Source organism: Sceloporus undulatus, chromosome 2, assembly GCF_019175285.1.
Source record: "Sceloporus undulatus isolate JIND9_A2432 ecotype Alabama chromosome 2, SceUnd_v1.1, whole genome shotgun sequence".
NCBI classification, from domain to species: domain Eukaryota; kingdom Metazoa; phylum Chordata; class Lepidosauria; order Squamata; family Phrynosomatidae; genus Sceloporus; species Sceloporus undulatus.
The window spans coordinates 300,516,700-300,528,415 of record NC_056523.1 but is presented as its reverse complement, the minus strand read 5'-3'; the positions used below and the strand labels follow the sequence as shown (position 1 = coordinate 300,528,415).

At 43.3% G+C, this 11,716-nt stretch overlaps 1 protein-coding gene across 2 annotated transcripts in view; it reads right to left on the bottom strand.

Annotated features, from left to right (window-relative positions):
• The window catches only part of ANKRD55 (ankyrin repeat domain 55), a 102,348-nt gene extending 99,101 nt beyond the window's left edge, over nucleotides 1-3,247 (bottom strand). For both annotated transcript variants that reach the window (XM_042447377.1, XM_042447376.1), the window contains exon 1: nucleotides 2,905-3,247. In XM_042447377.1, coding sequence (XP_042303311.1) covers nucleotides 2,905-2,944 — 40 coding nt within the window. In that variant the 5' untranslated portion in view covers nucleotides 2,945-3,247. The remainder of the gene's footprint in view (nucleotides 1-2,904) is intronic.
• Between the last annotated feature and the right edge of the window lie 8,469 nt (nucleotides 3,248-11,716).

The window sequence follows — 11,716 nt, the reverse complement described above, 5'->3', positions numbered from 1 at the left end:
GGTTGCCTACCCCTGTCCTAAAGTGAGATTAACAACCACTCACCAAAGAGCGTTTACGGCCATAGTCCCCACGCATTGGAATAATCGACTCATCCCTACTTTGAACGCCTTTAAGAAGGCGTTGAAAACTCACCTCTTCCGACAGGCATACCCCCCCCCCCGACTCTCTATAAAGGAAACAACTCTCAAATAGGAATCTACCGCAGGATGTTAAATTGTGAATGGTAATTGTATGTTTTTAGATAACATTTTATTTTTATAAGTTGATTTTAAATAATTATATTAGAATTTACTATGTACTGTTGAAGTTATACTGATTGTAATCCCGCCTCGATCCGTCAGAAGAGACGGGAAAATATAAATATATTATTATTATTATTATTATTATTATTATTATTATTATTATTATTAATAGGGCCCTAGAGGGAGAAGCAAGCAATTAAACAGTGGAACAGCAATAAGGAGAAGAAGGAGAAACAGTAAGGAAAAGAAGAATGCCAATAAAAAGCATCTGCCCCCCAAACCCTTTAAAATCTATATTTAGAACAGCATATGCACTAGTAAATGGAGCCATACTGGATCCTGACTAATCTCCTCACACAAGATTTCCTCCCTGCCTTTGGACATCTAAACAGAAGAGATAGGGATATTTCAGGAGTGTTTTAGTTGTGGATCCTTCAAGCAGGGAACTGGGGTAGCTGACCCTTGTGGTTGCTTCCAAGTTGAAGGAAAATGCACTGTTATAGCACTATTATTCCACTTTAGCTGGTGTAGCTGCCTCCTGTTCTTAGCCAGAGAGCTCTTAAGGCTCCATTAGACTACAATACCCAGAATTCCACAGGAGGTGGCAGTAGCAATAAAAGTGAAATAAGAGCACTATAATATGCTCTATAATTCTATGAATTTGGTCAGATCTGCAGGTTTGTTGCATGCCTTACAGTTATTATCTTAATAACCTCATATTGCTCAGTACATAGGCTGGCCAGAAAGCTTTTTCTGTACCTCCTTTTAATATCACCACTACATTCATCTTGTTCCATTGCCTTTAAAGTCTGAGTGTTTTGGGTTCTCTTCTTGAACTGCTTCATTGGTCTGTGTAAAAGAGGAAACTCAAACAGAGGGGACAGTAACAGTCTGTGGTTTGATCCATCTCTGATTCATCGATGTGAGAAATCCCCAAATGTCTTTGCAGCTGTATAGGGGAAATCCACAAGAAGGATATTCAGCTGATGTGGGCTTTAATACTCTTCAGATTTTATTCCACCACCATCCTCCACCAATTTACATGATTGCAGCACTATATTGAGGGCCAACATAGTATAATAGTTTGAGTGTTGCACTACAACTCTGGAGACCAGGGTTCAATTACCAGCTTGGCCATGAAACCCGCTGGGTGTCCTTGGGCAAGGTCACACTCTCTCAGCCTCAGGGGAAGGCAATGGCAAACCTCCTCTAAACAAATCTTGCCAAGAAAACCCAATGATAGGTTTGCCTTAGGGTCACCATAAGTAGGAAAGGACTTGAAGGCACACAACAACAACAGCACTATCGAGTGGCTGCTATGCTTTCTGTGCTGGTTAATCAAAGGTAGCCTAGCAACTGTTTTGTCCTCAGTTGTGCTGTGGCCTTTAGCCAGCACTCAGAAGAAATGCATGATCAGAACACTGATATTTTGAAGGATGTGTTCAGACTCATAGATAGGATAAACACATAGAGAAGGAGGGAGTATCACCACATCTCTAGCTCTGTGTCTTGATATAAACCTGTTCAGCACAGGATCTACAAAGAGATACTATTCATATACAGTATGTCTCCTTGTATGTAAGATATCCCACGTGGTTTGGACAGCTGTGCCATTGGGGCACTGATAGTACCACACACCTATTTAGGCAGGGCTGTGGTCTGCGAGCAGATGTTGCAGGTCTTTGCAGATGTTCTGAAAATGCATCTGTCAAGAGGGAAGTATCAGAGGCACATGTGAGATTGGAGGCAGGGCATCACCACATTCTTTCTCTTTTGGTTGTCTGTGCAGTTATTCTAAGCACGGAGATGATCTAAATCTGCATAGGACTGTTGTTAGTACTCAGTGCAGGAGAAGGAAGGAAGCAAGATGTTCACATTTGTCACATCCATTGTAACAAATCTTTGCAGGATTAAATGCAGAAGACCTTGTGGGTAGAAGATTTCCCTACAACAAATGCATTTGAAAGGAACTATTGGACTGAAAAGGTCATCATCATCATCATCATCATCATCATCTTCATGATTAGTTTTGGTATTATTATTAACACAGAGCACTACCAAAGAAATCGGGTAAATAGATACAGATATAATAATACAGTGCTGAAATACAGCCATCTGGCTACAGAGCAGAAAATTTCATTTCCATAGTAACCTTTCCTGGTGCAAATACACCTTTGCTTTAAGGAACAATGGTGTATAACTGGGTTTTTCATTAATACCTTATCCCTACAGTCAGTTTAAAGATTTTTTTGAAAAAAGAAAACATCTCCAGACACTGACTGTTACCTTGTAATTTCATTATCACTTATTTAAATCAGGAAATGTAATTAGTTACTTGAAATCCGCACAGGAAATTGGTTTTGAATGATGCCTGTGTGCAGATTATTGTAAGCACAGAAATCTAAACAAGCAGAAGGAAATTGTCAAGTACTTATTATGTTCATCTTTTATGTAGCAGATGTAAATGACTGCGCTTGAAACAGAGAGATCCCCTTTTCAAAATCGACATGTAGAGACACCCATATCTGGCAATTCAACACGAAATTCATACGGAGCCACGTTTCCCACATACAACATTGTTCTGTACTAACTAACTAAGGATGCAACTAACACAGCCACATAAGCTTGAATTCATTTTAGCATTAACAGTAAACAGCTTACCTTTCTGTTGATCAAACACAGATGAAGTACTAAAATCCATTGCTGCTGGTCTGGTACATTGTTTTGTAGCCTCTGCAATCACCGAAGCAAAAGCCTGTATATTACGCTAGTAAACAACACATGGAATGATTGCTGTCACCAGTCTTCTTGCTTGCATTAAATTTGCTTTGCAGTAGCAGGTTATCATAAAAGCAAATATGCTGCCTGTCATGTAACAGGAACCTCATCATCCATTTGTAAAAGGCTGGGCTGAAAATGATCCTTTTGAAATTGCCTAATGTTTCATTGCTCCAGGGGTTGAAATAAGCTGTTTTGGTCCTGTGTCTGAGAAGAGCACTGTTGATAGTGCAGCGTCAGCGACAAGAACGTTGTATTTAATCTCAAATCTGTGTGGATGAATGGGAATCTACAATGCTAGACAGAGCATGTGCAAAGGTTGCAGTGCCATTTGGAATGCTGATGTGTTCATGAGATTGATGAAACAGCATCAGCCATGTTTAAGAGAAAGATGCCTATACAAAAATCTACTCTAACCAACTAGTAACCTATGGATTTTATAACCTATGAACCTAATTTGCATGTTTTATATGGTACTGATAGAAAATGATGCATGTTTTCATGGAAGCAGGAGGTTCTCTGTGTTCAAGAAGGTGTTGTTGTTGTTATGTGCCTTCAAGTTGTTTCCAGTATGGTAACCGGAAGGTTTTCTGGGCAGAGAGTGTGTGACTTGCCCAAGGTCATAGAATCATAGAATCATAGAATCATAGAGTTGGAAGAGACCACTAGGCCAGTCCACCCCCTGCCATGCAGGAAATCCAAATCAAAGCATCCCTGAAACGAGATGGCCATCCAGCCTTGTTTAAAGACCTCCAGAAGGAGACTCTATCACCTCGAGGGAGTGCATTCCATTGTCGAACAGCCCTAACTGTCAGGAAGTTCCTCCTAATGTTCAGGTGGAATCTCTTTTCCTGCAGCTTGCATCCATTGTTCCGGGTCCTGTTCTCGGAGCAGCAGAAAAACAAGCTTGCTCCTCTTCAATATGACATCCCTTCAAATATTTAAACAGGGCGATCATATCACCTCTTAACCTTCTTTTCTCCGGGCTAAACATCCCCAGCTCCTAAGTCGTCCTCATAGGGCATGGTTTCCAGACCTTTCACCATTTTTGTCACCCTCCTTTGGACACGCTCCAGTTTCTCACTGTCCTTTCTGAATTGTGGCGCCCAGGAACTGGACACAATATCTAGGTGGGGCCTGACCAGAGCAGGAATACAGTGGCACTATTACTTCCACCCAGTGGTTTCCATGACTGATTGGGGAATTAGACCCTGGGACTCCAGGTCAAGTCCAATACTCAAACCACTACATTCTTGTATATGGAGCCTTTTCAATTGCATGAACGCACTTGCTTGTGTGGAAGTCTTCAGGGCCAATAGCGCGGGCAGACAGTGGCAAGTAAGGAGAGTGTATGGGAAGAGTGCACACATATGTGGAAATAGAGGGGATAACACTTTTAAGAGAAAAAGGCCCAAACAAGAAAGAGAGGAGGAAAGCACTATATGTCAGAGATATTTACACCAGTGAAGCGATCCTGGACATTCAATCATGGGAAGCCAGGTGGAGGCATCTGGGTAAAAATTAAGGAGGGAGGAAACAAACAAGGTTACGGTGGGAATCTACTATCAGACCCCAAGTCAGACTGAGGAATTGGATGATATCTTTCTAGAAGCAATGACCACACAGTCAGAAAAGAGAGATGTAGTAGTGATGGGCGACTTCAACTATCCTGATATTGTTGGAAGTCAAACTCAGCAAAATCCTCAAGGCCTAGCAAATCCTCACTTGGCTGGAAGACAATTTCATGGTCCAAAAGGTGGAAGAGGCAACAAGGGGGTCAGCTATTTTAGATCTGATCCTAACAACAAGGATGACTTGGTTAATGGGGTGCAAGTGGTGGGATCATTAGGTGGCGTAGTGACATTTTCTCGTGAAGTTTGTTATATAATGAAAGGAGAAGCCAGGCATAGTCAGACACGCATCCTAGACTAGGAGAGCGGATTTCAGTAACACGTAGACGAAGTATTGAGGGCAATTCCATGGTCCAGAAATACTAAAGACTAGAGGAGTTCAGGACGGATGGAACTTTCTCAAAAGGGAGATACGAGGCCACAATTTCAAAAGTTCAGTGAGAGAAGAAAAAACGGGAGGTGTCTCAAGAAACCAGGAGTGGATGACTAGGAACTTTCAACCGAGACTAATTTGAACGTGAAACATGGTATAAGAAATGGAAAAAGGGGGAAATACAAAAAGGAATTCAAGAAATAGCAGCATGTGTAGGGTAAAGTCAGAAAGCTAAGCGCAGAATGACTCAGCTTGCTAGGACGGTTAAGAACATAACCAGGGCTTTTTTTGGATATGTTCCCAGCAAACGACGAAGAAGGAAACGTCGGGCCACCTACGTGGAGCGATGGCAAAATGCTAACAGAAGACAGGAAAAAGGCAGAATTACTCCTACCCCTTCTTTGCCTCAGTCTTCTCAAGGCACGGGTGCTCAACCTGAGGATAATGGAGCACAAGGACAGAAAGAGGAATTTTCAGCTCAGAATAAGTAAGAGATAGTAGAGAGAACACCTATTAATCTAAATCCAGGACCATTGACATAGTTCCATATTCCACATATTTTTAGGGCGACTAAAATGGTGAAGGTCTGGAAACTTGCCCTATGAGGAACGACTCAGGGGCTGGGGATGTTTGAGCCCGGAGAAGAGAAGGTTTTAAGAGGGGATTGATAGCCCGTTTAAATATTTGAAGGGATGTCATATTGAAGAGGGAGCAAGCTTGTTTTCTGCTGCTCCAGAGAACAGGACCCGGAACAAATGGATGCAAGCCAGGAAAAGAGATTCCACCTGAACATTAGGAGGAACTTCCTGACCGTTAAGGGCTGTTCGAACAATGGAATGCCTTCCCGGAGGGTGATAGAGTCTCCTTCCTTGGAGGTCTTTAACAGAGGCTGGATGGCTCTGTCGGGATGCTTTGATTTGGATTTCCTGCATGGCAGGGGGGTTGGACTGGATGGCCCTAGTGGTCTCTTCCAAACTCTATGATTCTATATTCTATGATTCTATGATCTGCAATATACATCTACACCTCCTTATCAGGATCACTACGGGATGAAAGTTTAAATCTCATTACTCCAGCATTCTGACTTCAAAGCAGAATAGCAATAGCAATAGCGAAGTAGACATTTCTGTACCGCTATCAGTGCACTTAAGTACTCCTTAAAGCAGTTTACAAAGTGTAAGCTGATTGCCCCAACAATCTGGGTACTCATTTCAGCGACTCAAAAGGAAGCAAGCCCGATTCGAGCTTGAGCCCTTTGCTGGTATTGAACTCACAACCTTATGGTTTGTGAGTGAGCTGGCTGCAGTACAAGCATTTAACCACCGCACCACCAGGGCACAAATAGTGTTACCCAAATGCAAGGGTTCCAGAGAGTACTCACAATTGTATTCAATGGGGGAATTGGATTAACTCAAAGGAAGCAGTGAGGGGGCTTCAGGTAATTCTTAAAAGCTGGGGTTCTAGCCTACGTACCATGGTTCCAAATGAAGAACTCCAAATTAGATTTCAAATAGATTAGTTTGAGTATAACACATGGAAATCAACTTTACACAAGACACCACTCACACACTATACAAAGACTAACAATGTAAAAGGTAGTGATTTCAGAGGGCTTAGCAGAGAGCAATACTTTACCAGATTCAGGCATGGAGCCCCAATCAGGGAGGCTGCCTGTTTGAATTCAATCAAGACTATGGGACTGCCCCAACTGGATGTATAGGAGGAAATGTGTCCTGAGGCAGTTTCTCAGGAGTGGATTGGATTTTTCCAGGAGGAAGAATGGCAAGAGGTTTGTGAAAATGGACAGGGCAATCATATTGGATGTCTCACACAAAGAAGTGTCATGCCCAGAGAGAAGTGTCCTTTGATTCCCAAACTCCTGTGTGAAGGGATTGTACTGATCCCGCCTCAAAGGCCCTATCCTGTCCTCTGTGTGCTGGGATTATCTAAGCATTGTATTTTCAACTACTACTTATAGATGAGAAGCTGGACAGTGATGAAAGCTGCTAGAAAGAAAGTCAACTCATTCAAGATGTGATTCGGAGAGAGTGCTGGGATACCAGAATGGCCAAAAAGACAAACAAATGTGTCCTAGAATTGATCAATCCTGAGCTCTCCACTGAAGCCAAAATGACTAAACTGAGGTTGCCATACTTCAGCCATATCATCCAGAATACTGAATCACTAAAAGGACAATAATGTGCAGGAAAGGTGGAGGGCAGTAGAAAGAGAAAAGACTGCATACCTGATGGATAACGCAACCAATTGTTAATGGCTTTTCTGTGAAGCCTTATTGAATCTGATTTGATTCTGACTCTGCATTGTATTTGTTTGATGATATTACTACGTACATCTTTCTTCAGTATTAATGGCACCTCACTTCTTGTCTTGCATTTCTGGGGCAGAAAGCTGTGTATTATTCAACTCAAAGTCCCATTCCTGTGCATTTTATGTTGACCTCATCCAGGTCATGCTATGCTCATACAGTTGTCCCTTCTTTTCACAGCCTTGGGATCTGCAACTTTGCTCTTCATGGACAGCGAGCAGGGAGGGAACAAAATAACGTTATGGCCTGAGGTGTGCATGGGACCACGCGCAAGGGAGTGTGTGGCCATTGAAATACATGGCACCCCCAATATGGTGAATTTTACAGGTTTGCGGGGGGGGGGGGGTCCGGAAAGGATCCCCTGCGGAATCAGAAGGGCTGACTGTACATTCAATTTCTTGTTTTACTATGTCTAGCTTCCCTTGACTCATGCTTCTCACATGCCATCTTTCAAATAATATGTGTAGTACACTCTGGACATCCTTTATTTTTTGAGCACATCTCTGTGAGTGGTTACATTCCTTTTCGTAACTGCCTTCTGCTTTGCCCTCTTGGCACTTTGTTTGTATCCTATTCTCACCTTTTTTCATTTTGGATTGCCTCATCTAAAGATTTTTCTTGGGGAGAGGTTCTAATGAAGACATTCACCACTGCCTCCCTGTGCACATACTAACATGTGTTAGCTATGCTGCATCCGATTTTCCACCATGTTTTACTACTGCTACTGCCAAGTAGCTGCTTGACACCCTAGTGCTTACATAAGTCATTTAGACTAAGCATATCAATCTTTATCCCTTCTCATTTGATGTGTAAACATTACATCGCTCTTCTGACTCCCCCCTCCCCCAATGCTGCCCCTCAGGCCAAAACTTCATTGTTGTTGCTTCTGTATTTGTTCTCACAAAAGCCTTTCAGATCACGTTCCATTCCATTTCCTGCAACACCTTCCATCCTGAATGGAAGAGAAACTAAAACACCTTAAGTTTGTTTTCTATTGTTGTTGGGTCATTGCTCCTTATCACATAGGGTTGTTGCTGCATGCAATCAATATCATTTATTCTTCAGCTTTTCCCTAAGGCTGAGCTCTCAAGATGGCCTCCTGAGTGAAGGCAGAGTACACATTGTTAGAACATAAGAGGGAACTTATAGGCCAGCCCGCGAAAACAAGGACTTGTCAATATTCAAGCCCAATAGGCGCACCCCATTGAAGTTACGGAGGTCACCTCTCTGTGAATCATTCAAGACCACAGATCTCAAGTCGCGAGAAGGGAGGTGTGTGACTGTATTGAGAAATGAAGGGAAGATGTCAAAATGCATATGAGAACCCAAAGGGTTTGAAGAAACAGAGGGTAAAAATCTTTAAAAAGAAATTAAAGAAGGCAGGAACTAATGGGCTTGAGCTTCATCTCTTAGGTTTTTCCTATGGGGATTAACATTACAAAAGCCATCCCCACAGCGAATCCCTAAAATTATAACCCAATAGATACATGGATGTTACAAAATCTAAAGAAAGGAAGGCTTTGCATCTTTCCATCCTGGGCACGATGGTCTTAATCAAGATGTTCATGATCCCCCCAACTTTTTTTTCTATTCAAACAATCTCACGACTCCTCCTCCATCTAAATTTAAGAAGTGGCAAAAACTAATTAATCAATTGATTTTCAATAAAAAAAGACCCAGATTTTCCAAAACACTAGACACATTACTTCCAAGAAAGAGGTCTGGCACTTATTCCAGGCTTTCCAACTCAGCCCAAAACTATTCAATATTAAGGACAACAGTGCTACCAGATGGGTTATATTAGAAGTTTATAACCGATGAGTTCATTGAATTTACTTGCTCTACGCTGAAAACTTCAAACCAGAATCTAATCCGTTTTTATCTAACTCCTAATCATCTGGTTATAAACAGGGTTGCCATAAGTCAGGAGCTCCAACCGGGACAAATGTAGGACAAGATTGTAGAATGTAGGACACATTTTTTAAAAATGGAGGCACGCCAAAATAATGATTTTTAAAAAAAGTTATATAAAATGCATTTCTTAGACATGGTCAAAATGGAGGACACTTTGTTATTTAATAACAAAAATAAAATAAAATAAAAAACCAGGCTGGGTTGTATATATTTAAAAATAAAAATAAAAACATTTCCTGCCCCTGCCCAGAGCCGATCTCCTCCTTGCCTCCTCTTCCTCCTCTCCCTCCTCCTTTGCCTCACCTCCTCCATCTCCTCCTCCTTTGCCTCCTCTTCCTCCTTTGCCGCCGCCGCCGCCGCCTCCTCTTTCTCCTCCTTTGCCTCCGTCTCCTCCTCCAAGGCGCCTGACACTGGCCAATGGCAGGACTGGGGCTGGAAATAGGCCAGCCGCCTGCTCGTCTGCCATTGGCCAGAAGGCTTAGGAGGTGAGCGCTGCCCTTAAGCCCTGTGTGCGAGCGCGCAAAAGGGGCGAGCTTGCGCTGCTGCCGGCCATGGCCCAGGCCAAGCCGCGGGCTGCACGGCACTGCGCTGGGGGGGGGGAAATGGAGGAGGGCGGTGAGGGCGGAGGGCAAGCACGGCGCGGCGCGGCAATGGAGAGTAGGAGGAGGAGGAGGAGGTGGGTGGCTGGCCAGCCACTTAGCAGCCACGGTAAGTGTGCTGCAGAGCGCGTCCGTTCCGGGAGGCTGGCCCGGGACAAAGCCTGGAATTGGGGGGGAACCGGGCTGGGGCAGCAGGGGCACCCCCAAAAGTGGGTTGTCCAGGGGCCGCCGGGATATGGCATCCCTAAGAACTGGAAAACACATACTGGCTTGGACCCTCTCCATTAAACCCTTTTTTTGCTCCTCTTTCTCCTTAGAGATTCAATTTCCTCTAATAAGGTTATGCAGAGAAACATGTACGAACAACTCTTTCACACCTTAGACCTGTTTTTGGTGGGCATACCAAAGCACGATCACCATACAAACTTCCTTAAGAACAAACTGAACCTTAACCTTACCTGTCACGTGAGACACCCAGACTGTTGTCCTTTGGCATCTCCACACTAGCTATCTAGCAAGCGACCAGAACCTCCACCATCTGCTCTGCCTTGTTTTGAACATTTTGTTGAACACCAATCTCATACTCAATGGATGGCTAGCACTTATCTCACAAACATATCTCCTGGAACACACGTTATGATACAGAGGCCACTCCTATACGCACTCATTTGGCAAGCCAGAATTGAAAACCACAGTTTCAGGAACATGATGTCGGGCTCATATTTAGAAATTTCATGTGCACAGTATGTTTTAACACGTGTTGGGGAAAACTGAATGCAGGACGTCGTGTTGTGCCCGTGTGCGTCCGGCAGAAAATGGGAGTTTGATCGACGCACCACGAATATCGTCCTCCACCCACAGGCCCCGTTCTGTCCCCCAGCGGCGCATGTCCTCGTCCCAGTCCCTTCCGGGTGTGAGTTTTGGCCTGACGGATAGTAGTTTCTTCCGTTTTTGGCGAGACGCGTACGCACAAATGCGTGCCTCCTTCAGTTCCCCAAACGTTTAAAAACTTTATGTGTGCGATAAAGTCCGTTAGTCTCCCCCCCCTCACCCCCATACAAACTCCCATTCTGAATATGTGAGGAGAAGAATACTTGACAATCCCATCCATAAGATGGTATCTCACACAATGTAAACACTGTGTCTAAAAAATGGTTTTATTTTAAAACGCTTTCCGCTGGATGTGGATAGGTTCGTAAAAGACTGCTTATTGCTTAGTGGGAAGATATGTCCTAGATGTGAGCAAATGTCTGATGCAAACTGTACATTTCTGTCCAATTCTGATTTGGTTGCTGAATTTGTTCCAAGCTAAAAGTCGAATTTGACAATATAGGTAAACTGATTCAATTTTCTCATTATGCTGGCTAGATTAGAAATTGGTAAGGTGGAAGGTCAGGTGACGTCTCCATGAGGATTGGTGGTGGCTGCAGCTCCAGGGCAACCAGGGTGGGACCCCAATCAGGTTCTTTTTGGCGGTTATCTGTTTTGGCCCTGATGTTCATATAACATCCACCAGATCAACTTTACTTTCATAGATGGGTCTTTGGATGGGCCACTCTGACAATTGACAAGCTGGACTCTCTGGGCTCTTGTGAGAACTAATAATCTGATTCTAGCGTCAGAATAACTATCCTCAGCAAACACAAACCCTTGACCCTCTACCAGTTGGTTGTTGTTGTTGCCATTGTTCTACAGGACCTTATATGGTATTGCTACAAACCGAATAAACATTAATTAGAAATATTTTTTTAGATGAAGTCACAAGTGGAAGCTCACAACCAATGTGATCAATGGTGGATGAGGAACTCGCAAATTTTATTCCAAGACAGGTCTCTCTTTCTCTCTCTCTCTC